Raw genomic sequence first — 26,559 nt, forward strand, 5'->3', positions numbered from 1 at the left:
GCAATGGGTTACTGAAATAGATTTGCAGATTTCTTTCTCTGTGATAAAGATCTTGAATGAATATATATTGTTGTAGTCTTCCTGAAAGGTGATATTTTATTTAACATATTCATTTTCTAAGTTTGCAACCCTAATGCCCGTCAATAGAATGCAAGTATAATCTAAATGGAATCTTCTATGTTGATCAGAGTGCAATGAAGTTTGTGTGTGTTACTGGAGTCCCACTGGCAAGTGTGTCAAATTACAGGTGCATCAGGAAGAAAAGAAATTAACATGTAATAAAATCTACTACGTGCCAGGTACTATGGTAGGTATTTTCACATATTTTAACTAATTTAATCCTTACAACAATCTTATTGGTATATCATTATTTATAGATGAACAAAATGAGGCTCAGTAACCTTAGCCACTGAGCAAGGAAGTTTTGGGCGGGGATTATATTTCAGGATTTCTGACTTTCCATTCACTTTCCACTTCATCAGAAGGGAATTAACTATCCTTTCATGTAAAAGAATAAGAAGCCTTTCCAAGAATAAAAAGAATAAATGAATTTCCCTTTTTCTTCTTTTTTAACTTCTTTAAGGAAAAAAAAGTCCCACATATTCTCCAACTGCACCGAATAGAACCTAGTGCAAAGAGTATGAACTTGGAGCCAAAAGTCCTAGAATGCACGCTGTTTCCTCCATTTACTAGACTTTGGGTGTATGTTTACTTCCCTGATTCTCAGTCTCCTTATCCACAGAATAGAAATAAGAGTAAAACGACGGGATTATGAGAAAATGAGATAATGTTTAATAGATGACTCTGTAAACTCTGAGGTAACATGCAACATAAAACAGTATAATTGTTATTATCTTGTTCATGGTTAAAAAGTTACCATTTTGTGAATCATAAACCTAAATATAAAACTTAGAACTACAAAGCTTCCAGAAGTGAACATAGGAGAAAATCTTTGTAACCTTGGCTTAGGCAAAGATTTCTTACATACAACACTGAAAGCACAATCTGTAACAGAAATATCGATAAATGGGAACACTTAAAAGTAAAACACGCTTGCTCTTCAAAAGATATTGTTCAGAGAACAAAAACAAGCAACAGATTGGGATAAAATATTTGTAAAAAACCAAATCTTTGTCCAGAATCTACAGCAATGCAGTAATAGAGGAGAAAACCCAACTTAAAAAATAGGGAAAATATTTGAACAATACTCTGTCAAAAAAGATATATGGATGGCAAGTAATCACCTGAAAAGAGAGCAATGTCATTAGTCGTTCACTACACACCTACTGGAATAACTAAAAAGCCCCACAAAAACCTGATGTGGTTCTCATACAACGCTGGAGGTAATGCAAAGTAGTTACAACCATTTTGGAAAACAGGCTGGCTCTTTCTAATAATGTTAAACGAACACTTACCCATATGACCCAGCAGCCCCACTCCTAAGTACTGACTCCAGAGAAATGAAAACCTATATTCACACCAGAAACTACTCAGCAATAAAGGGAATGAACTACTCATATTTGCAATAACATGGAAGACTCTCAAATGCAGTGTTCTAAGTGAAAGAAGCGAGATTCAAGGTGCTACTTATTACATGATTCCATTTCTATGACATTCTGGAAATGGCAAAACTTCAGGGACAGAAAACAGCTCAATAGTTGCCAGAGCTAGGGAGGGTGGGAGGGAGGGAGACGCAAGAGGGAAGAGATATGGGAACATATGTATATGTATAACTGATTCACTTTGTTATAAAGCAGAAACTAACACACCATTGTAAAGTAATTATACCCCAATAAAGATGTTAAAAAAAAAAAAAAAAAAAAAAATAGTTGCCAGAGCTTGGGATGGGGAGAGGTTGACTACAAAGGGACACGAGAGAATTCTGTAGGATGCTGGAACGGTTCAACATCTTGATCGTGGTGGTGGGTGAATTTTAACTTATGTAAGTTAGACCTCAATAAACCTAAGTCTAAAATAATATACTACTTTGGATATATGCAAATATATAACAAAAAACTGGTTAAAATAGTTGTCTTCAGGGAGGGGAGCTGGAGGGTTTGGAGCCAGGGGTAGAAGGAAGACAATTTTCATAGTATACCTTTTTTGCTGTTTGCTCTTTTTACTACATAAATGAATAGGTTATTTAAATACAAAAAATTAAAGATCGCCCTGCTGGGCTGCCAGTTCCTTCTTTGGTGACTCTGTAGTCACTGAAGAGTTTAATCATGGATTCTATATTCATCACCGGGGATGCTGACGAGGGTCCTCCTGCTTGAGGTGAAAGTTGAACTTGATCTTCTCCACCCAACTCTAGAATCTGACAAGTCCAGATTTCATCAGTTCTTCCCCAGAAGAACTGGGGAAGCCCTATCCTGGTAATCCTCTTGTTACTTAGGTCAGCTCTTCAGTGGGGACTCATATTTTTGTACAGGTACTTGTGTCTATTCATTCCTGCACATCACCCATAAGACGGCCACTATTAGTTTCCTCAAACAAAAATCACACCACTCCTCTGCTCAGAAGCATCTGCTGCTCCCCTTTACCTACAAATTCCTGACGTTGGAACATAAGACCTCTTAGAACTTGTCTCCAACCTGTCTTTCCATTTCATTTTCTTCCATTCACCTCCTGCCAGGCTCAAAGCAAAAGTAAGCATCTCACTGTTCTCCAAATATGTGTCTTTCAAAATTTTATACCTTATGTATACTATAGCTCTCCATTTAACAAAGTTTTATTTTATTATCCATTAGATAAACTAACTCCTACCACACCTGAAGACTCTGTTTAAATATCACCTCCTTTGTGAAATCTTCTATGATTCTTGCACGCATAGTTACTGTTCAGTCCCTTCTGCCCCTACACTACTGGATTTATCACACTATTAAGTCATTTATCATAATATATTATTTTTTTTCTATCTAAGGATCTGATCCCCTAACTAGACCTTGAGCTTCTTGAAGACACAACTCAACCAGGCATACCCGGTTGCACTTCACTTTGCAGATACTATGTTTTTTACAAATTGAAGATTTGTGGCAACCCTGCCTTGAACAAGTCTATCAGGGCCATTTTTCCAACCGCATTTGCTCACTTTGTGTCTCTGTGTTACAGGTTGGTAATTCTCCCAATATATCAAACTTTTTCATTATTATTGTATCTGTTATGGTGATTGTGATCAGTGATCTTTGACGTTACTACTGCAAAAAGATTATGATTTGCTGAAGGCTCAGATGATAATTAGCACTTTTTAGCAACAAAATGTTTTAAATAAGGTATGCACATTGTTTTTTAGACATAATGCTATTGCACACTTAATAGACTACAGTATAATGTAAACTTTTATATACACTGGGAAACTAACAAATTCATCTGACTTGCCTTATTGCAATGTTCACTTTAATGTGGTGGCCTGGAACTGAACCTGGAATATCTCTAAAGTATGCCATACATCGTTTTGTGCCTCGCAGATGCCAGAAACATGAATGACTGTTTCTGTCCCATATTTCTATGTAAAACTGTGCGTGTGCGTGTACTCATGTACACACACACACACACACACACACACACACACACACACACACACACACACATTTCTTGAATGAAAATGTGAATGAGTTCCAATGTCATATACATGGATGTTAAGGAAAAAATAGAAATCTGGCCTGAACCACCAGCTGGCATCCCCAATCTCTTACCGTCCTGGAATGTGTCATTAATTGCAATGACAGCCTGGAAGGGTTTGGTCAGTTCGGCCCCTTGTGCTGAGCTGAGGAAAACCACAAATGTCTCCAGCCCTTCAATCACAGGATATTGAGTGTCATCCAAGATGGTCAAGGTGCAATACTAGAAGAGAAATCAGGATGTTAACTAGACTTACTGTGGTGTTCATTTCACAATATATACAAATATTGAATCATTATGTTGTACACCTGAATCTAATATAAGGTTATATGTCAATTATACCTTTAACTTTTAAAAAATTAAATTTTTTTTCTAATTAAAAAAGAGAGGGAAAATCAAAGCAAATCTTAAAGGATGTTCACCAACCAGCACTCATTTGCCTTTGGGAGATTAGGGCAAAGGTGACAATTTGCCTTTCTTCGGTGGTCTTAAAGTAAATTTTTTAAATCCATAAAATGATCATCTCTGTATCACATACCGTAGGTGTTTTGTTTCTAGATATTTGCATTGATCTAGTGCAGTTTCTATCCTAAATCCATGGTGCTGGATATTAGATGCTGAAAATGTCACTTGGAGAGTTTGTCGAAGATCTCTCTAAGTTTGTTCTTTGTGCTTTTGAAGAATGGGAAGATCATAATATTTCGGTATTTTATGGTCCTCCAGAGAGTTTGGAGAACAGACTAACGACAACATGATCAGACCCATCTGGCCTTTGACCTCTGTATGCGCACCTGCTCAGTGACACCTGGCCCAAAGTCCACCTTCCTAGAGCTGGGAACGTAGTCAACTCCTGGAGTGGCGGAAGCTGGGTCCGAGGGCCGCGTTGCACACCAGACAGACGTGAGGGTGGAAAGGTCAGTCCCGTGGCGGATAACTGGGATCTTCACTGTGCCTGAATTGAGAGTCATACATTTCAGTGGTCAACCCGGAACCGGAAAATGGGTGCGGTTTTCAGAACGATGTCCTCCCTCACAGCAGCGGCAGCTTCAGCCTGCTAGCTTGCCTAGTCCCCCTTCAGTGACGTTCCTGTGCTCCCTCCGAGGGAGGCTGAGAGGCGTCACCATCCCTCTTTGTACTGACATTAAGATCAAGAGCAGACCTGAAGGAGGGCCTCAGGGAGGTGGTGCTGGAAAGACAGCCCTTAGGGGAAAGTGGTTTTGTGGCTTCAAGGAGGAGACTGTTCACAGGAGAAGAACAATGGACCGAGGAGAGGCGGGTCCACTGAAAAACATCTCAAGTCTATTTAGGGAGAAGAAACTCAGAGACTAGGGCCTCAGGGACGAGCTAGAAAATAACCAGTTAAGGAAAAACCAGCTAGGGGACTCTATGGAGCCTGGAGCTGAATGTTCCTGATTAAATGTTCCTAACTGGGTGATTTTCCTATCTTATCTGAGTGGTGCACACATCATTACTTAAACCATACGTGCTTATTGCTTATCTTTGGAAGAAGCGCATCTTCTGGTCGCTGTGACAACATACTTTGTAGGGTCCTAATGATACATGACTAAATTTCTAGCTGTTTTCACAATCAAGGTCAGAGAAAAGCAACATGACAAGCCCACCAATCATATTTCTCCAGCCAATAAGCTGAGAGGTGACAAGCAGTCATGGCTGGGCATTTGGTGTACGGGAAAGGAAACATGGTATAATAGAAAGGTCTGGGTTCTTATCCAGCTCTTCCATATTAGCTGGTCTTTGATGATTTATTTAATCTCTCTGGGACTCCATTTGCTTTTATATATAAATGAGAATGAATGGAATGCACATGGCATGGTGGCTGGCATTCAGTAAGTGCTCCAAAATATTAGTTTTTACTATCCCTCAGAATTTCACTTTCAAAGAGATGCAAGGTCTTGATCAGGGGGCTCAGATCAGCAGACACTCAGCACATCTGCTGCCTCTTTTGCAGGATGTCTGACAGCAGCACGCAGAAGACTTTGAGATCCTTGTGGAGCCCAAAGAGGGAAGAGGCCTGGGTGGAAGAAATCTGCCCACTGACTGCCTTGGGCTGTTATATGAACGAGAAAGTTCCATTTGTTAAGACACTGAAACTTTGCATTTATTTGTTTTGGCAGCTAGCAGTACACTAAATAATTTACCTCCATCCTCAACAGGTCACATTCCCCTCCTTCACAAGCCAAAATGCTTAGCACCACGCCCTCCCTCTGGACCACAGAGGTCAGCCAGTGAACTCTAAGCCAGATTCCTCCCTGCCATCAGTAACCAGAGCAAGACAAGTGGATGGAACTCCCTATTCTTCACTACCTTCCATTCTTGGTCTTGATGCCTAGTAGTACCTGCCTCAGACTGACAACGGTGTCACTGAGGAATGGCATTCTCATGTCCTAAGGGCATTCTCAAAACTAAGAGGAAATTGTTCAAGGAAGGGATCAGGGGATGGATGAGGGAACCCCAGAGACGCTCTCCATTACCTGCATCCTCGCTGACAGTAAAAGCCGTGTTGCCCAGGGACACAGTAGAGGCATCATTGGGACCAGTAATGAGCACCTTGGCCGACGCCACACTTCCGATGCGGGCGTTACCGGAAGCATCTGCCAGGGCAATCTCAAACTCTTCTTCCTCTTCATACTCGCTGTCATCAATGAGCATGACATCGCAGGTGGACGTGGTGACGCCACGCCCGAATATCACACGACTCTCAGCAGACATCCCTCTAGATTTAAAATCAGAGCCCGATTCTAGAGCATACAGGCTACTTCCCATAGCTGACTTAGGGACCGTGTAGCAAATTGCAGATACAATGCTGCTTGAATCCCCTGAAATACAAATGGCAAGAAAACCAAAGCATTTGAATGAGCACTTCTCAGATTTTGAAATCTCTGGTAATTTGACAGGCTTGATCCTCTCTGACATATTCCATATTCTGTTCAAACTCTGACATGAAACCTTCCTGCTTTGCAGTTTCTTAAGCCTGTGGTATAAACCACTTGAGGACCTAATATACCCCAGATACTTCACCCAACAACTTGAAATGGATTTCCTATTCTGTGAATTTTGTGCTCTGTTAATTCACAAGACTCATTGCCCACCATCTAAGACCACAGCGGGTGGAGAGATAAGAGACATATTTGGTACTTTAAGCAGCAAAGTAATTGTGTCCTGAAGGTAGTGCTATGAGCACAGTTCACTGCCTTTCTGAATAAACTTCTGCACTTTAATTCCCAGGGAGAAATAAGCTTGTTTAAAAAGAGGAAGACAAAACAAAATAAACCCCAGCTCCCTGAACAAATGACTTCACTTATTAGTGTTGCCACTTCCCTGGGTGACAGCCTGTTTGGGCTTGGCTGGCTGGCCCAGAGCAATCAATGGGGCTTGCTTGTAATCCGAGGGGCATTGCCAAGGGTTGGTGCTCTCTGCAGTGTCTGTCACACTAACATGCAGTCAGCAGATGCAACAAAATACCCGACGTCATCACTTACAGTCATGTTGTGGCTCTGAGTGGGGATTTAATTTCCATGTGTTTTATAAAGTCTCAATATTGCACAATCATAAATCCATACAATCTTTGTTTTGATTTCCACCCCTGCAGAATTGCCCTTTATTTCTCATACACAGTTTATTTCTCATCTGAGCTCTACGTGGGACACTCACGGAGGAAAACCTTTAAACACATTTTCTGTCTTCCAAGAACTAAGAGAGGAAGCCAGTTCTTACAAATTGTAACTACCCTCCTTGACCAAGGCTACTAAATATTTATGGATTGGGTGATTGATTAAAAATCCCAGGTTCATGAGTCATTTGCAAAGCCAAATATAACTAGTCTTTTGGTCCCATTTAAGCACTAACAACCTGAACTGAGATGAGAAGCCTTCTGATAGTACTCACTGTAGGTAGGATAGTTATTAGGATTTCTGGAGATTTAAATGAGTTAATACACACGAAGTACTTCCGTGTATGAGTTAATATGGAACCTGAGCACGTGGCACATAAAAGAGACTCAATAAATGTTAGCTATTATTATAGCTCCTTGTCACCTTTGGCACCAACAGACCTTTTCTTTCAATAGGTGCAAATAGAAAGCCAGCGCTCTCGTTGACCCGGTAGGTCTTCTTATCAAACTCTAATGTGGGCTCGTCCTCAGTGTCATTGATAATGACCTTCGCCTGGGTGAACTCCCCCAGTAGGGCATACGCTGGCATGCTGAGCTCCACAGTGAAACTCTCGACGTTCTCAAACACGTCGTCGTCGTTGATGACGATGGTGCAGGACTTGGTGTCCTCTCGCTCATCAAATTGCACCTGTCACAAAGGAAACAACAAGGAGTTAAGCTGTGCCTCAGATTTCCCTGCTCCACACTCCCCAAGAGCATATGGGAAGAGAGGACCCAAGTCCAGTGGGCAAAGCACTGAATGAAACAGCTGGTTCTTCTAGCCCCTACTTCCTGCTGTATCACCTCTTCCCATTCTTCCTCCGTACGCTGGGGCTGATTTACTGTATAGGGACGTGGAGGACAAAGATGTCTCCCACCACGTGGTGACTGTAGAAAAACATATAGATAATCCTTTGTATTCTGTTTTATTAACTCACTTGGGATAGCACGAGTCATTTGATTACTCAGTTCCCCTTCTATTTGTGGCAAGTTTAACTGGAAAGATCTTTGAACCTGGAGTGTGCAGTTCTGGCCTCAAGTCCCGGCTCTGTTACTTCCAAGCTAGGTTAGGCTATGAAACTTTACAAACATCAGATTCCTCATCGGTTAAATAACAATAATATACCTATTTCACATACTTACTGGCGGGACTAGATGAGACAACGTATAATGAAGGCACTCAGTATACTTTAAAGCATGGAACAAATACAAGGTATTATTTATTATCATCACCATATTACTTGTATAGTCAAAATTGACATAGAATCTCAGTGCACTGAATAACAGAGTTTGAATTCACAGAAAGTTACATTGTGAACAAGCCAGACTGAATTTTAACTTTACCATTAAATCTTTTGCCATTAAGATGTGCTAGACCCATAATGTGAATTAATTTAGCCTGGTATAAAATAGAGAAATTAATTTATATGCAAACAATTGTGAACTTTTATGGATTTATTCTGGTTTTACTTTGTCTTCAAAAAAAGATGAGGATAAAACCTTCAAATGGAACCGGAGCTATGGATCAGTCTGAAACTGAGTGGACAGGCAATGGACCTGGACTGCACTTTGTGTAACTGAGATAGCTAAAATGTGTAAACATTAGTCCTAAACCTCTAGGGCCACACAAACCTGAAAAACATGGAATTTTCATCAACAGAAGATTACTATTCCACATGTAATCAACTAATCAAATTAAGTTTTATTACGCTCCACATTTTAAAATGCTCCCAACTAAATGAAACACTCACAGGTCTCTGTTTAGGTCTAGAACACACTGCCTTTTGTCTCTCCCTAAAAACCACAAGTATGTGCTCTTCTTTATTATTTTGCTAGAAGACTCCTTAGCTTATCTGATCTATTCCAATTCCTCATTTAAATTTGACATAAATTAGACGTTTGGGATTAAAGTATACACACTACTATATATAAAATAGATAACCAACAAGGACCTACTGTATAGCACAGGGAACTATACTCAATATCTTGTTATATATATATATATCTTATAACTCTACTCAATACTCAATCTGAAAAAGAATATATATATGTATATATATATATCACTTTGCTGTACACCTGAAACTAACACAACATTGTAAATCAACTACATTTCAATAAAAGTTTAAAAAAATACTTTTTTTTTTTTTTTTTTTGCGGTACATGGGCCTCTCACTGCTCCGGCCTCTCTTGCTGCAGAGCACAGGCTCCGGATGCGCAGGCTCAGCGGCCATGGCTCACGGGCTCAGCCGCTCCGCGGCATGTGGGATCCTCCTGGACCGGGGCACGAACCCGTGTCCCCTGCATCGGCAGGGAGACTCTCAACCATGGCGCCACCAGGGAAGCCCAAAAAAATACATTTGACATGAGGCTTTAGCTTAGTCCAGCTGAAATGCCTCAAAGACAGAGCCCACTCCTCTTTACAGAGATTTATTATGCCATAAGAATAATGAAACTACTTTGAAAAAACATTTAATAAATACCTAATAAGTACCAGGTATTGTGCAATAGTTAAATCTGACACATACAGGGCATCCTGCCCTAAAGGAGTTTACTATTTATACAGTAGGTCCTTTCCCTTTTGCTTTCACTCTCACTTTTTTCTCTTTCATTCACACCCTGGTGCTAATTACCACTGCTGTAACATAGAGATGTGCAAACGTGTGTGTGTGTGTGTGTGTGTGTGTGTGTGTGTGTGTGTGTGTGTGTGTCTACCCCAGAACTCCTCTCTGCACTCTCCTACCAACCTATAAAGCTGTCAACTTATTGTCTCTAAGGCAACTCACACTCAACATGTCCAAAGCAGAGCCAGGACCACACCCTCACCAGACCTGTTCCTCCTTGGTGTCCCCCCCAGCCAGGGACATCATCATTCATCTCTCCCTTCTGTCTCACTATCTAATCCACTGCTGAATCTTGTCAATTCTTACTGGTCTGTTGAATCCACCCACTTGTCTCCACCTTCACTTTATTTATTTATTTTTTTACTGAAGGCTAGTTGATTTACAACGTTGTGTTAGTTGCAGGTGTACAGCAAAGTGATTCGGTTATACGTACATATATATCTATTTTTTCAGATTCCTTTCCCTTATAGGTTATTACAAAATATTGATTATAGTTCCTTGTGCTATACAGTAGGTCCTTGCTGATTATCTAATTTATATATAATGTGTATAGGCTCCCATCATCTCTCATGGATCCTGTTCCAAGAACTCCCCAACTAGTCTCCCTACCCTTCAGGTAAAGGGCGGTAGAGAGGAAGGGTTAGGATACCAAAGGCTGAGTGTACAACATGGTGCCTTGGAGACTTTTCTTGATCGTGAAGCAAAATGTAAAGACTGAGAAGCTGGACAGCAGTTAAAACTGCAGTGGAGATTAGACAGACTGTGAAGAAGAAAGCACTGTGGGAAGGCAACATAGAACAGTGACTTGAGGAAGGGTGCTGATGGGCAGAGAGCTGGTGTAAAGAAGTGGGGACGTGCCACAGTTGCCGACAGCCACGTCTCAGCCCTGGCTGCAGCCCACTGGCAATTCAGGAGTCAGAGGCCCCCCACACCCACCTACCTGGCCGGCATACTCCACGTAGTCCTGCTGTCCAGGCTGGGAGCTGACCCTGGAGCTGGAGCTGGCGGTGCCTTGCTCTGTGTGACACAGGACAATGGCGTACTGGTTTAGGTTCCCAGTCCTCTGCACCGTGATGCTGACTGACCCCGCTTTCTCACTGACATTGTAGCTGGAAGCACACAAAAAGGCAATCTCTGAAATTCTGAAAGGGCTGTGAAGGATCTACATGCTTAATGCCTGTCTCTTCTGGTTGGTTACTGGTGTCAGAGAGTTCCGAGAAGAGGCAGTTTGATTCCTTTAAGAAGTCAGGTTGTAAGTTGAGGGAATGCGTTCACCCGGGACAGTCACAGAATCAGGCGACCAAGGAAGCTGTGGATGCAGAATGATATCTGCCCCGTTTTCAGAGAGAGTTGAAAGATGGTCAGCACATAAGAGCTATGCACTCCATATTTCAGAACACAAAGAAATAATTTCTCCCAAGTGTGGAAGAGTGATTAGAATAGGTCAGTGAGTTCCTGCGGAAGAAAGCTGCTTGGAAGCCAATTAATGACTTGGTTCAGGTGGGGAGTGACTGGGCCAGATCTCCAGGAAGTGTTTAAAGGAGCCAGGGCAGTGCCAGAGGTAAGAAAATGAGAACTGGGCCAAGGTGAGAAAAGTGTCTAGGCAAATGGAGCTTTATGACAATGGGGGAGTGACAAGGTGCTATAGGCTGAAAGTGTCCCCCTCCAAATTCATATGTTGAAACCCTAACCCCATCTGTGACAATATTAGAGGTGGAGCCTTTGGAGGGTGATTATGTCATTAGGGTGGAGCCCTCATGAATGGGATTAGTGCCCTTATAAAAGAGAGCTCCATCTTCCTTCTGCCATGTGAGGTTACAGCAAGAACTCAACTCTCTATGCATCATGAAGCAGGCCCTCACTGGACATTGAATCTGCTGGCATCCCAATCTTGGACTTCTTAGCCTCTAGGACTGTGAGAAATAACTTATTATTATAATTATTGAAAAAAGCCACAAGCAAGTGAGGCCTGAGCTGGGCTTTGTTTTTCATCACTGAGTATGGCTATTGGACTTTGGCTTGGGTTTTATTGCTGTGAGGCTTGCAGGCAAAGTGCCTCTGAGAGGTTAGTCTTCATTGCCAGCTTGGGGACCCTTCGTTTTGTCTAGTCCATTAAACATTAGAGGGTTGTCCAGAAAACATCATCAGTTTTATTTGGTGCATTTAATTTTGAAGGAGTTACAAGTAAGAGGTAAATAACAGCAAAGTGTTTTAGATATATATATATATATATATATATATATATGTATGTGTATGTGTATATATATATATTGATTCTAATTTTCCACTAATTCTCCAAGTGTGTGTAATAGTAGAATAGCCTACATCTGGGGTGCTTAAAATCAAGTTTGCATGTTTTCCTCCCAAGTCCCAATTTTCATTTAAATTATCATGAGGTTGGTTTCTTAGAATAGTGAGTCTCAAATGTAGATTTAAAGAATTATTTCCCCCACAAAAATTATAATCCTTGTTATAATCTAATCTATAAAATCAGCACCGTGCTTTACCAATTGGTGACTGACTCTCTGTTTGCCTCTTAACTCCCCAGCAGACTACAAAATCATCTTGAAGAGCTGTCTATATTAAGCTATGAATCCTTCCCTAAAGATATACGATTCTGTGAACACCAAAAGAGCTAGGGGGAGAATGGGAGCTTGAGAACAGGGAGAATGTAGACAGAAGGCAAAGACTTTGTTACTGTGGGCCAGTGATTATTTTTCTGAATGCTTATTGTTTTCCCTATCAGTTCTGCTGGATTATCTTTTAAACTTGAAGACAGAGGACAAATACTTTCAGGAGAAGAAGTAAAGCACAAGGCTTAAGGTCACTGGACTTAAATCCTGGTTTTACTGCTTATTAGTTACGTGATTTCAGATAAGTTACTTAACCTATTTCTGTCTCTGTTGCTTTGTTCTTGTGGAGGCAACAATAGTACTCATCTCATAACTGCAAGTATTAAACAAGATGACATATGTCAAGTACCTGTTACAGTGCCTTGTACATACAGTATTCAAGAAATATTTGGTGTAACTATGATTTTTATTCTTGTTATCACCCCACCATCATCATTGGATGATTAGAGCTGACCCACAGGGTGTTTCATCCTTACTTCCTCTGCTTTCCTGATTCATTTCTCAAGAATGAACACCAATCACGCTTGTACCTGTTATGTTTAAAGCTGATGAGGGACCACTGGATATGGAAGATATTGTCGCTGACCACATTGGGTTTACTGTCTCTCACCAGAAACTGAAAACTATCCGTCATCTCATGGATCTTCTCCTCATGCAACACATAACGAATCAACCCCAGGTTCACGTCCTCTGTGAGAAAAAAGACACTGAATTAACCCGGGGATGTAAAGACAGCCTCACAGATTCCTACTGATACACCCAGTTTTATTCTTCTAATGGGTTATAGACAAAACGTATTGTCCCAAGAACAAAAAGGGATAGTAAGTAGTGTTAAAAATAAATGTTTCTGCCAGATTTTAAAATAAGATCCTGTATAACAAAAGACCCATTTTTATGTATAGAAGTACCCTTATGCTGTTGTAAAATGAGAATCCCAGGGTTTTGGCAAAAAAGCACTTTAATAAATGTCTATGGAATGTGAAATGCAAATCTTAGAGCCAACAGAGAAGTCTTTGAGCTCGTCTGCTGTGCATATATGCTCATACCCACCCCTGCTTCTTTCAAAATAAACGTTCTTTGGAAGGTATGTGCTACCAAGAAAAGCTGGGGTTGGATTAAAACAGCCCACACACAAGGCACAGATAAAATGTGGCTAGGAGAGAACAAAAGATTGAGGACAGGGAGAAAAAGGAAATATGGCACATAAATTGTAAGATGCAGTTGTACAACGACTGATCCCAATCAGATGCATCCTCAAAAGAAGTCTAGAAGGGCTTCCCTGGTGGCGCAGTGGTTGGGAGTCCACCTGCCGATGCAGGGGATGCGGGTTCATGCCCTGGTCTGGGAAGATCCCACATGCCATGGAGCGCCTGGGCCCGTGAGCCATGGCCGCTGAGCCTGCGCGTCCGGAACCTGTGCTCCGCAGCGGGAGAGGCCACAACAGTGAGAGTCCCGCGTACCGCAAAAAAAAAAAAAAAAAAAGAATAAGTCTAGAAGACTGTGAAAAGCTTATAAGCAACTAAAATACAAAATGGTCTGCTTGATGTGATTCCAAACAGGAAACTATTTCTGTTGAACAATCTACCCATGTTGATTTTTTTTTCTTTGCTGAAGACTTAAAAAAAAAAATCTATAACGCTTAGAGATAAAAAGTAAACCACAGGGCTTCCCTGGTGGCGCAGTGGTTGAGAGTCCGCCTGCCGATGCAGGGGACGTGGGTTCGTGCCCCGGTCCGGGAAGATCCCACATGCCGCGGAGCGGCTGGGCCCGTGAGCCATGGCCGCTGAGCCCGCGTGTCCGGAGACTGTGCTCCGCAACGGGAGAGGCCACAAGAGTGAGAGGCCTGCGTACCGCAAAATAGAAAAAAAAAAAAAAAAGTAAACCACAAAGGGTCACAGATCTTTCATAAAGTCTGGTGGTTATTTCTGTTTTGAAAGAAAACCCAGGAGTATCACGTGATCCTTTCCAGAAAACTTGGCCAAACCTAAAGCAATTTGGGAGCTGAGGAAGCCTGGTAAAGATAAACTTTTTCTTTCTTCCTTTTTTTTTTTTTTGCCATTAATTCAGAGAAACAGGGAAAAAAAATCAGGAGAAGTAAAATTCGAAAGTTGGATGGTTAGACACTGAAAGATCTATTTGTTTGTAAATAGGTTACTTGGGGGTAAGTAGCTGGCAGTAGTTGTGGGAAAGATCAGGGAAGTAAGGAGAGTGGTGTCAGAAGAGACCTCTCCCACCTCTCAGCTCTAAGAGTGCCCACCCTGTGTGAAAGTAGCAGCAGCTCTTCCAGGCTGCAGCTTATTCTCCATGTGGCCATGCTCAGGGCCTGTGGTTATCTCGTAGACCAGCTGCAGGTCTTCTGTGTCTGGGTCCATGGTCAGCAGTTCCTTCTTGGTAATCAGGTTGGTTGCCTGGAACAGAAACCCATTACATTTAATTCCTGAGATGGGAATAAAGCAGGAACAAGACCCTCTGACTCAGATTTAATTCAGCTCAACAATGATTTACTAAGTGCATTTATTGCCTGGTAAACTTTGTCGGGACTGAAGAGGTTATGAGGATAGAAACCATCCCAGCCTCTGCCCTTGATGTTCACACTTTATTGGGAAAGAAAGGCTTATGAGCAAGGTAACTGTGGCAAAAGCCGTAATGGGATATACGAAAAGAGTGCTACCCACTTTTGGGGAGGAGCGATTACAGAAATCCATCTGGACTATGGAAAAGGGGCTTTGAGGTGGTGGGATTTGAGTGTGGCCTTGAAAGAAGGTTGGAACTTTGAAAGAATGATACAATACAGGGAAGATGGCCACTTTATACCTTATAGAAGTTGATTACAATGCTTGAAATTGAGTAAGATAAATATATGATATCCCAATATTGCCCAAATATACTGGCTAAATTTTGATTCACTCATTTATTCACCCAACAAATATTTAGTAAGAGGAAAGGTTTGAGAGGAAAAAAAGGGGTGGTCAACAGTATTAAGTGTTACTAGACCTAGTAAAATAAGGGCATGTGAGTGACCTTTGGATTTGGTGAAATTGGTGACTTCGGTCATTGGTAAATTTGATAAGAGTCACGGCAGTAGGGTAAGAGCTGAAGGTAGAAGACCCGTTGGAGAGTGCCAAGAAGAGAACAGGATGGTTCTGAGTATTGAGAAAAATATCAAACAGGGCATAAGCGGAATCTGTACTAATTTTGTTTCATATATTTAAAAATTCTCAATGAGTTCAGTGGAAAGCTATAGCCTCACTGCTACATATACAACCAACAAATCAGCAACATGGAGATGAGAAAATCCACGTCCTAGAGGGAATACCACACACAAAAGCCTTTCCAATCTGAACTGAAGAACTGTGTGTGTTTGGGTGGGGATGGGCATTTAACGCTTGACAGGTTACCAGGTGAGAATTATGACATGTCTTAAAATGACCAAACTGAGAGTTAGGAAAAGGAGAAAAAAATTTAAATTTCTAGAATTCCTCTGAGGATACTTACCTACAAAAAAACTCACTTCCTTCTCATCTGTGGCATATTCCAGATGTTTCTCAAAATCCACCCTTCCCTTCTTCTAGTTAACAAACTTTTAACCGAGCACCTAGCCACCCAGCTAGACACTCCCATGCAACAGATAGGGCCATAGGGCCAATTTCTTGTCAAAAGAATATGAGTGCAATGATGTGTTTAATTTCTGCACCACTTGCTTAAAATGAAGTTCCTTGCCCTCTACTTTTCTGTTTTCCTCTTCCCATGGGCTGGAATACTGATGAATAGCTGAAGAGGTTTGGCTATGCTCTCAGTAGCAACAACCCAGTGATGGCAGAAGAATAAGATAGAAGGAACATGCGTCTCTGAATGGTCACGTGAAGCCTTAGCCTCCCCAATTCTGTACTTTATGTGAGAAAAAAGACTTCTATCTTGTTTGAGCTACTATATTTTGGGGTCATTTTCTAAGAATATCTTAAACTGTAATACAATTCGAACCAAACTCATGGAGCTCAGCAATCTTAACAAATCAGCTCACTTAGGGAGGGATAAACATGAGTTGAACAAGAGTTCTGTTCATATTGTCATGAATAGGATCGAGCCCAAGTCAGTTAACGTGTCTGCGGCAGGTGGAAAGGCCTTACCTTGCCATCCATGTACTCCAGCCACTGGAGCCCCAGGTTGGTAACAATTCTAGGGGTGCTATCATCTACTGGGAGGATGTCTACCCAGAACTGCTGAGGTGCTGCTGTCATGATCTGTGGTGAAAGCAACAAAGGAAACTTATCATTCACACATATCTGAAATACGTCAGGTCTAGGACCTACAAAGGCTGGGACCCCTGAAATCTGCTGACACTTCAAAATGGGCAACTGAGCAAGTTTCCATCGCTTATCACCACTTGGCATGAGGCTTCAGGGAGAATGTTGATGGATAAAGTAGAAACAATATAAGAACTCTTGCTGGAATTTCACCTGCTATGGAAGTTGGTTTTCACACACCTATGCCTTCTTTAGTTGAGTTTAATACTGCCCTGAGGTGAAACAATAAACAAAATATTTCCCTTTCCATAACTTGTTAAAATTTTCATGATTTTTCTTCCACCATGTTGAAATTTTTTATTTTGCTGAAATGTACAAACAGAGTATAACAGTCCACATTCTATGCTTTCTAAACATTTAACCACTGATGATTTCCATAAGATGCTGTTGTTTTTCACAGTTCAGATGTCTGATCGTCTGTGAAAGCCCAGCATGCCTTCCTTTCTACCCACCAGATTAGTCTTTTTCAGAAGTCTTGCCGTATGTTTTCTTTGTTTGCCTCTCCATGTTGCTGCTTCATTTGAAAGAGTTCATTTTCTAATTGTACAATAGTCCTTTCAATCTCATAATTCTTACTGACCAGGGATACCCAAGTTGACTCCATTTCTCTTAATTTAGATCCAGCTGCGAGTTGCATGTTCTTTCGCTGCCAGTTTAAGTCTTGAATATGTTTCCTTAACTTCTGGAGCTCTTTCTGTGCATGTTCAATCATATGAACTAGATTTTCATTATACACTTTCCAGGCACTGCATCCATGCTGTGACATTAGTTCCAAATTCTCAATTCGAACCGCTTGATGCTCTAACTGGGCCATAGAATTGTTTATGCATTCTTGCCACGCAGTAATGTCATTTTTCTGACCCGAGGAAGGGGCTGGAAGTTCATATCGTTTCATACTGAGCAATTCCATTGGTTGTCGAGCAGCCAATCTTTCAAATTCATTTCTCATTATGTTGGTTTCAAGAGTGGAATAATCCGGGGCTCTCAGGTGGCTCAGGTACTTCTTGGTAGGTCGGTATCTGCGTGTTTCCTCCTCCACCAATGCCGCAGCCGCTTCCCGCACACCAGGCGCTTCATAACCTCGGTCAAAATACGTCAGCGCGTCCACCACAACCCCTCCGGCCTCCAAGCCCGTACCCGCCATTCTTCGGTTAGCCGGAGTCTTCCGAGTCTGCGCCGGCTCAGGTTCACTTAAATACTCCTGCGCCCGACGCTAACGTAATGACGTCACCTGCTCATCAGCTTTGGCGGCTGCTAAGTTAATTCTGACGGCGTGCTCGCTAGAAATTGCCCGGCCATTTTGTTTTGGTCGGACTTCTCATGATTTTCATAATCAAAATGTTAATGTCAAAGTCTCCAGGTAGGATTCTGTCAGATGTGAAAAGATGTTTCATGGGAAGAGATTTCCTTTTGTTTTTCTTTCCTTTTTTTTGAGAGAGAGCTGTCTACATGGGGAAAGGGGGCAGAAGAAATCAAGAATAAAAGTGTTTGTGGGAATAATACAAAGAAATTTCGGTTTATAACTTCATTCTCACACAGATACACACATATACATTCAAACACACATGGGGAGTCTGACCCAGCACCTCCCTGTTTCTGAGCAGATACAGCAAGCTGACATACAGGACAGCAAGATGCTGGTGTTTCAATCTTCTACAACCCTCCTTCTAGATAATTTCCATTTTCAAAATGACACGGTCCCTCTGGAGATCTGCTGTGACCTTTTATGTTTATCATAGAGGTGACCCTCTTGCTGATTAATTCCTAAATCTTTTTTCTCTTCTGAAAATCAAACTAACTGGGGAGCAGTTATGGTTTGGGAGAGGGAAAATGAACGTGATGACCTGCCAGGTGGAGAGGCAGTGCAGGTGCTGAAATGGCAGGGAAATCCCAGGAGCCATCCCACCGACACCTTGGCCAACTGAGAATGATCTTCTCACGGGCTGTTTGTTTCTAAAGCATGCCAGAGGATCTGTCAGGAAAAGAATCATTCATCATCAAAGTAGGGAAAAAAAACTCTGCAGGCCTAAGAAGTTGACCCCTTGGTTATCCTGGAAATAACCAGCAGGGTGTGATAACATGCTCACTAAAACTGCTTCTGCTGAGTCAGATAGCTGTGTGAGATGCAGGGGTATCCATGAGTCCACCTTTCTCCAGAGTTGCAGTTATTCCCAGGGGAGGGTTATGATACTGCAAGAAATCTTCTAAAAATGAGTTAAAATGGTGGGGAAGGTAGTGGGAGGGGGCTCTTAGTTTCCTGAACATCTGAATGTTAGAAGGAAGCAATTCTCCTAAGGAAGAAAAGCTTAACAGCTTCATGACCTCAAAAGAAAATCATCTTCACCTGTTTCACAAGCTGGTCCTAGAATGGTAACAATGATGATGATTACAGCCACAGTTTATCAGATATTTCCTATGTTTCCTGTGTAAGGTACTGGGCTACATGCTCCATGTGTATCAGGAGGGTAGATATCATCCCCATTTTACAGACAGGGAAGCTGAGGCTTAGAAAGGTTAAATGACTTACAGAGACACTCAATTAGTAAGTGTCAGAGGTAGAATTTAAATCAGTGTCTTTTGGACGCAAAAGCCGTACTCTTGACTGTAATTCTTCATGAGATAGAGAAACTCTGGCTGGCTCAGGAGACAATCTGGAACCATGTGATATTATTGAAAAACAGATGAAAGAAAAATGAAAGGAATAAAGGGTGAGTGAAAAGGAAGAGGAGAAATAATAGCGGTGATAATAACAATAACTATCATTTACTTGGGCACTCACTCTTTGCCAACAGTGTTAAGCCCTTTATGTGGATTACCTCCGTTGATCCTTAGGCTAATTGAAGCTGGTGATCATTCCTGTGCCCATTTTACAGATGAAAAGCTGAGGCTTAGAGAAGGTAAGTAATTTGCCCAAGGCCCAATTAGTATGTGACAGAACCAAAACTCAAACAATGTTATCCTTGGTCTAAAAAGGCCATGTTCTGCCTCCAGACAGCCTCTGGCATGCTTTGCTGTGCCTCCCTCTCCATGGTCTTCGCCCCTCACCTCTTTTCCTCCTTCCTCAATAATAAAGAAGGGATTCGTCCCGTCAGCAACGGTGAAGGTGAACCAGTCTTTGAGGGAGTTGCTGCCGTCGTGACTGTAGCAGACCCGGTTCTGATAGATGTCCTCCATGGTGAAGGTGGAGGTGTGCTGGAAGGGCTGCCCGTTGGTGGTTCGCTCAATGGTGCCATGACGCGGGGGCTGCACGATCATGAATGTGACAGACTCGGCCTGTCAGGGAGGCAAAAGGCAAGAGAAGGGAATTCTGTAACAGAAGCCAGAGGTGTGAGTGATGGCCACAGGCGGTCAAGGGCAGCCAAACCTAAAGACATTTATAAAACAAAGATTGCATTTTCTTTATAGATACCAAAAATCAAGCTAAGGAGAGAAATTATATTGGTTTCTATAATCGAACTTATATTCTGGTGCCTCCCGTTTTAAGATGACGTTTAAATTTGCCCATTAAGGGTTATAGGGGAAAACCTGAATTTTTAACCTTTCGGATGATTAAGAACTAGACCTTTTAAAATTACTCATTTCCTTTCCATTCACCCTCCCCCCAACCCACATACACTTTTCCAAAACTCTTATATATAGAATCTCATATGCATCAGAACAGAAGCAAATTTCCCATTTCCAACGGCTGCTTCCAGGGTGACATGCAGGAGGAAAAATAAAGAGGTAGAAAACCCTGCTCAGGACTCTCCAATGATTTCCCACCAACTTGGAATAAAATACAGAGGCCTGACCTGGGCCGAGAAGGCCCTCTGTGACCTGGTCCCACGGTGCTTCTCTGGCCTCATCCTTCTGTCCTGTTTGCTCACTGGGGTCCAGACTCTTGGCTGCTGTGTCGCAACTCAAATGTTCCAAGCACACTTGACTACAGGGCCTTTGCCCTCCTGATTCCTCTGCCTGGAAAGGGCTTCTCCCAGGAAACTGCATAGCCTGCTCTTTCTCTTCCTGTCTCAGAGAAACGTTCCCTGACCACTCTGCTTGAAACAGCACACCCATCAATCACTATTGCTTTTGTCTCTTTATTTTTATTCCTAGCACTTATCATATCTGACATGATATTCTACGTTCTTTCATTCTTTATGGTCTGTCCCCCTCACCAAAGGTTGTAAACTCCCTAAGGCTGGAACTTTGATCTGTTTTATTCACAGCGTTGTCTTTAGCATCTAGAGCAGACCTTGGAACTTAGCAGGTAATAAATATTTGCTGAAAGAATGAATAAATAAATGAATGCATGCTGGCACGGGGAAGGGCATACATAGAACTAATTAATAAGTGCGTGGTACTCTTAATGGAAGCTAAATCATATCAGCATGTTAGATACTTTAATTAGAAAGCATTAGGAGAGGGAGAGTTTAGTCTCTACATGCCCTATTTGACTGTGTAAAGCCTGGCTCTTTGAGAATGCTCAGTTTGCAATAATTAGTTGTCACCCACTGAAGTCTCAGTAAAGGAGGTAAAAGTGTATAGGTGAAGGAATTCCTTGTTCACTAATAGGGAGTAATAAAAACACTATATGAAATGTCATCTACCTAATTTTCTGTGGATCATAACAAAAATCAGCATGTTAAAATGATTGTTGCACGTAATCATAGGAAAGAATAAATGTATTTAGGGTTTCAGAAAGGGTTGAAAAACAACTTGATTTCAAATGTATTTAGTTTCTCTTCTCCAGCAGGCCACGGTATGTTCTGGTTTTTAATCCTTCAAGGATGCTTGCACTACACTCACCATCCCACCCCACCCTCAGGATGCACTGTCGCAAAGCAATAGATGCCACTAGATCAGCCTCTCATTCGGCCGGACAACCCAGGGGAGGACTCTTACCTCTGTGTCTGCATCTACCGCCTTGAGCTCAAACTCTGTGATGGTCTTCCTCACACCTTCCTGTACCCGCATCCCCAAGTTCTGTACAACAGGCAGCGAGTCATCCACAGGGCGAAGAGTAATGTGGAAAGTCTGAGTCACCTACGTGGCAGAAAAGTGCACGTGGGTCACCTGTCCCCAGCACCCACCCAAGGAGAAGGTAGGCGCTCTCTGCATTCCCTTTCACACCATTCCTGGCATGACTGACCAGCTAGGAACCCAGAAGTGAGTCTCTCTGGCAAGATAGAGTTCTCTTTGCCTCTGTCCTGGGCTGAGAGCAGAGGGGAATGAAGCTCTCACGGCACCGGTGGCTCAGCACCCTCCAATCAAAGATGATGGCACTGCATCAATACCCATCAAGGAGGGAAGCAAGTTCCTCACCCACCTCGTTGACTCCATCGGAGAGCGTAAAACTGAAGGCATCCGAATGCTTCTCGGTCTCACTGGAGTGGATATACTGAACGCGTCCTGAAGTGAGGTCAGCTTGAGTAAAGGAACTAATCTGGATACCTAGCAAAAGAAGACGACAGAACCAGAGAAAGGGTGTCAAGAGGCTAGCCGTCCCTCTCGGGTGAGGGAAATGGCACACTCACCAGAGAGAGCCCTTTGTAATTTTCTTATAGCATTGACGTGCTGCCCTCTGAGACCTTGGGTTAGAGTTGCTTGTGTGTTTTTTCCCTACAACAGCATATGTTCTGTGGGAGCACATGCTAACTTAATTATCTAGGCTTCTGCTATGTGCCAAGGTAACCGCAGGTGCTCAATAAATGTTATTCTCCATTCTCTTGGGGTTTATGTATGCAGGTCAAATCTGTGAAAGGTAGAGCCGTTGCCTTATTCTCCAATCTCCTCGCTCTTAAGTTTTATATTCTCCCATAGCCTCGTAGTCCTTTCTGAAAACCTGCCCTAATTTTTAATATTGTGTGATGGCTTAGCGTTTAAACACTGGAGTCATAGGGCTTGGCTAAACAGCCTTGTTTTTGTGACTAGTGAGCCATCCCCGGCACCCATAATGTTCTTGGATATTCTTCAAGGTCCCTTTCACTCTTGGATCTATGATTCTAGCTTCTCATATACCACTCTGGCCAGGCTGGAAGTAACAAAGCTTACTGCATGAATTTGAGGTTTGAGCAATCATTCTTTCTCAACTCTAAAATGACCTAGAAAACCAGTGTCTTTTAATAACATGATACAGAGAAAACTTGTTAATTTTTTTCAGAGTCATTCTAAAAGTAAAAAAAAAAAAAAAAAATCTGAAGTGATGTGATTTTTAAATAATGCCAAAGTATCCCACTAATGAATAATATCTCTATGTTTTCAAATGCCCAACAATATTTAGCAAAACAACCTAGAATTCTTGCTTCTATCTTAGGGCTTCTGGGGTCCATCCTCTGGTGGCAGCCAAGACTGAAACAAAATCATATCCTTTAGTCCCTCAGCACAAATTCTCTCTTTCTGATTCTGGGTGTTACAGTAGTCCTCTATTTAATCTAGTCCTTTGCTTTGGTACTGAACTTCATTTGCTGCTTCCTGGGATTTATTATTTGTCATTGTTAATCCTGGCAAAACCATTTAGTCTTTTCTGTAAAAAAAAAACAAAGAGATTCTCCTTTGACTATTTTACATCTAACTGTGACATCAATATCACGGCTTTATCTTAAAAATAAAACACATCAACCAGCGCGGTTTATATTTGCAGCTCTCTTTATCATCTGAAATTTGTCACCCAGATAAAATAGCCTCCTGAATATTAGGGTGTTCATTTTTTGATGAGGCATTTTATATTTATGTTCGTGCTTGTTACATCAGCTCTAGACAGGCAAAAAATGTAGCTCCCCCGACCCCTATCTTACAGTTTTGTCTTGTGGTTCTGGACAGAAATCCATACCATTGTTTAAAAATTTAATAACTTCAGACTGGCTGCACCAAGAAATTTAAACCTTTTCCCCTGCTGTGAATCCACTCTCACAGCTCATGGGGAAATACGTGTGTGGATTCTCACAGTCAACTGGTCACCTAACTCACTGTTCCCCTATGAGAGTCTAAGACTGATTAAGAAAGGTGGTAGAACTCATTAGTTAAGCGGGCGGAAAAAAGTTAACATACTTAGGAGGCCTATAGCTGCCATCAGAAATGCCAGCTTGCAAGATGGGCTCTCAGCTTCTGTCTAGGAACATGGAATTTTGGTATGTTCTAGACGAAGGATGCCTACACTCTAACTGATAAGAGGGACTCTGTGCCTTGATTATTTGTACAATTTGGTTTATGCTGAACACTTGCTTTCCTTCTGGGATTCTACAATTTTGGTTTGTACTAGGTAGAGGGTGCCCATGTAACCAGTCCCCCAATAAAAACCTTGAGCATTGGGAAAAAAAAAAAAGAAAGGTGGTAGATCTTCTTTCCTCTTGGGAAGGCAGTGCTGGGATTGATCTTTTTATTTTTTAACATTTTTTTATTGAGGGGAAATTGACATATAATAAATTATACATATTTAAAGTGTTTTTATTTCATCATCTTTGGTCCATCCATGAAACCATCACGTAAGTCAAAATAGGAATGTATCCATTACCCCCAAAGTTTTTAACTGACACTCTGTAATCCTTCCATCCTTCCCTTTCTTGTGCCCTACCCCATCCCAAAGAAGTAAATGAATTGTCATCTGTCATTATAGGTTAGTTGGTATTTTCTCTAACTTTTTATAAATAGAATCATACAGTATATACTATTTTATGCATTTCTTGCACTTAGCATAATTGTTTTTGAGTTATCCATATTGAAGCATGTATTAATAGTTCATTCCTTTTCATTGCCAAGTAGTATTCCATTGGATGATTATAGCATCGATTGTTTATCCATTTACCTGTTCATGGACATTTACGTTATTTCCAGTTTGGGGCTATTACAAATAAGGCTGCTATGATCACTTATGCACAAGTCTTTGTCTGGACATAAGTTTTCATTCTTCCTGGGTAAATCTCTAAGAGTGGGAGGGTGGGAATATATGTAAGGTGTATGCTTAACTTTTTAGGAAACTGCCAGACTATTTTCCAAAGTGGTAGTAATGTTTTACATTCCCGCTAGCAGTGCATGAGAGCTCTGGGCTTGATCTTAGTGGGTCTTTCCCAATTCAATGTAGCAAACATTGAGTACCTACCATGTGCAGAACACTGTTTCAGGTTTGCTTATATAGACTTTTATCTCAACAGCTCTGGGAGGTCAAGGTTGGCATTATTTTTCTAGATTATGATACTAATAAAATTAGGAAAGAAATGTGACCTATCTGAGGTCACACAGCTAATAAGAGAGCAGTGCTGAGACCGGAACTCAAGGCTGTCCACCTCCAAAGTTTAGGCCTGCTGGGAGTACTTTTTTTTTTCTTACGTGATTACATGTTGAAATGACACACACACACATATACACACACACACATATATATATATTGTATTCTGTTAGGAGTACTTTTTGTAAAACGTATCTAGCTTTTCTGGGCTAGACAAGGAGCCTCTTGGATTTCACCCTTATCCTTTAATTTTTTGTTCAATATAAAAGGGATACATGTCCATTAAAGAAAATGTGAAAAACACAGGAAAGTAGTAAAGAATCACAATACCACTCATAGTTCTACCACTGAAATACCATTATAATTTTTTTGAATTGAATCATAGAATAATTTTTTGACTATAACCTTTTTCTTGTCTGAAATATTGATTTTGATGGGGTATTTAATATTATCATTTAGGTGGTATCCATAATTTAGTGCAGGAGGGTAACAAGTGGCATTATAAGGTAAGCTTCAAGAGGACAAGATTTTGTTGTTTCTTCACCAATGTGCACCTAGAATAGTGCCCGGCACACAGTAGGTTCTCAAAACATATATGGTGAATGAATTTAGTTCATCCACTACACTTAATATCTAAGAGGTCCTATTAAGCACAGATTTTCAATCTCTGTACACTTAAAAAAATTTGTTTAAGCTGTTGCTAATTGGGTATTGGAAGACTTTAGTTGTTCACTCACCTGCAAGATGGTGCTTCTAATAACATATTGTCCCTACTGGCTGTCACAGCAGGTAGTTACTGTTTGAAATACCTTGAAGGCTTTTAATCCCATGCAAAGTGTTTTCAGTCACCAACCTGCTGGCTAAACTATGTACCTGGCAGTGTTACAGAGACCCACATTGACCCTGTCAGTTTTTCCAATTCCCCTGGAGGGCTAGCACATTAGAGAAAGTTCAGTCCAGGTCAGGGAAGTGGTTTGAGAAAAAAGCATCTTTGAAGAAACTGCCTTCCTAATGGGATGTTAGGAGATCGCCCTGGCCCTCCTGGCTTTCAGCACAACTTTGGATGGCTCTACGCCTGTTGTCTGCTCCCATCTCAAGCTCAGGCTGTGGGAGATTCTCAGCTTCTCTGCTTCAGATTTTCTTCAAGCCTCCTGTTGTGGAATGAGTTATGCCCCCCATATTCATACGTTGACATCCTAACCCTCAGCACCTCACCATGTGACCTTATTTGGAAATAGGATCATTGCAGATGAAGGGGAAAGTTTGACACAGACAGACATATAGAGGGAGAATGCCATGTGAACATGAAGACAGGTTATCTACAAGCCCAGGAGAGAGGTCTGGAACAGAACCTTCCCTCAGGAGGAACCAACCCTGCCAACACCATGATCTCAGACTTCCAGCCCCTAGATCTGTGACACAATAGATTTCTGCTGTTTAAGCTGCTCAGTGTGCAGTGTTTATGATGGTGGCCCTAGCAGACTAACACACCTCTGCTCTTGGGAGA

At 41.6% G+C, this 26,559-nt stretch overlaps 1 protein-coding gene and 1 pseudogene across 1 annotated transcript in view; both read right to left on the minus strand.

Moving 5' to 3' along the window:
• FRAS1 (Fraser extracellular matrix complex subunit 1) overlaps positions 1–26,559 on the minus strand; it is a 464,038-nt gene that overhangs the window by 47,846 nt on the left and 389,633 nt on the right. Inside the window, exons 48-58 of the mRNA XM_060012300.1 lie at positions 22,158–22,282; positions 21,734–21,874; positions 19,898–20,125; positions 16,676–16,789; positions 14,806–14,956; positions 13,079–13,238; positions 10,856–11,024; positions 7,694–7,940; positions 6,114–6,458; positions 4,413–4,573; positions 3,696–3,843 (exon numbers count right to left, since the gene is read on the minus strand). Of these exons, the coding sequence (XP_059868283.1) occupies positions 3,696–3,843; positions 4,413–4,573; positions 6,114–6,458; positions 7,694–7,940; positions 10,856–11,024; positions 13,079–13,238; positions 14,806–14,956; positions 16,676–16,789; positions 19,898–20,125; positions 21,734–21,874; positions 22,158–22,282 (1,989 nt within the window). The remainder of the gene's footprint in view (positions 1–3,695; positions 3,844–4,412; positions 4,574–6,113; positions 6,459–7,693; positions 7,941–10,855; positions 11,025–13,078; positions 13,239–14,805; positions 14,957–16,675; positions 16,790–19,897; positions 20,126–21,733; positions 21,875–22,157; positions 22,283–26,559) is intronic.
• LOC132425386 (pre-mRNA-splicing factor SPF27 pseudogene) lies at positions 17,166–18,011 on the minus strand (annotated as a pseudogene).

This window comes from Delphinus delphis, chromosome 5, assembly GCF_949987515.2.
Source record: "Delphinus delphis chromosome 5, mDelDel1.2, whole genome shotgun sequence".
NCBI classification, from domain to species: Eukaryota; Metazoa; Chordata; class Mammalia; order Artiodactyla; family Delphinidae; genus Delphinus; species Delphinus delphis.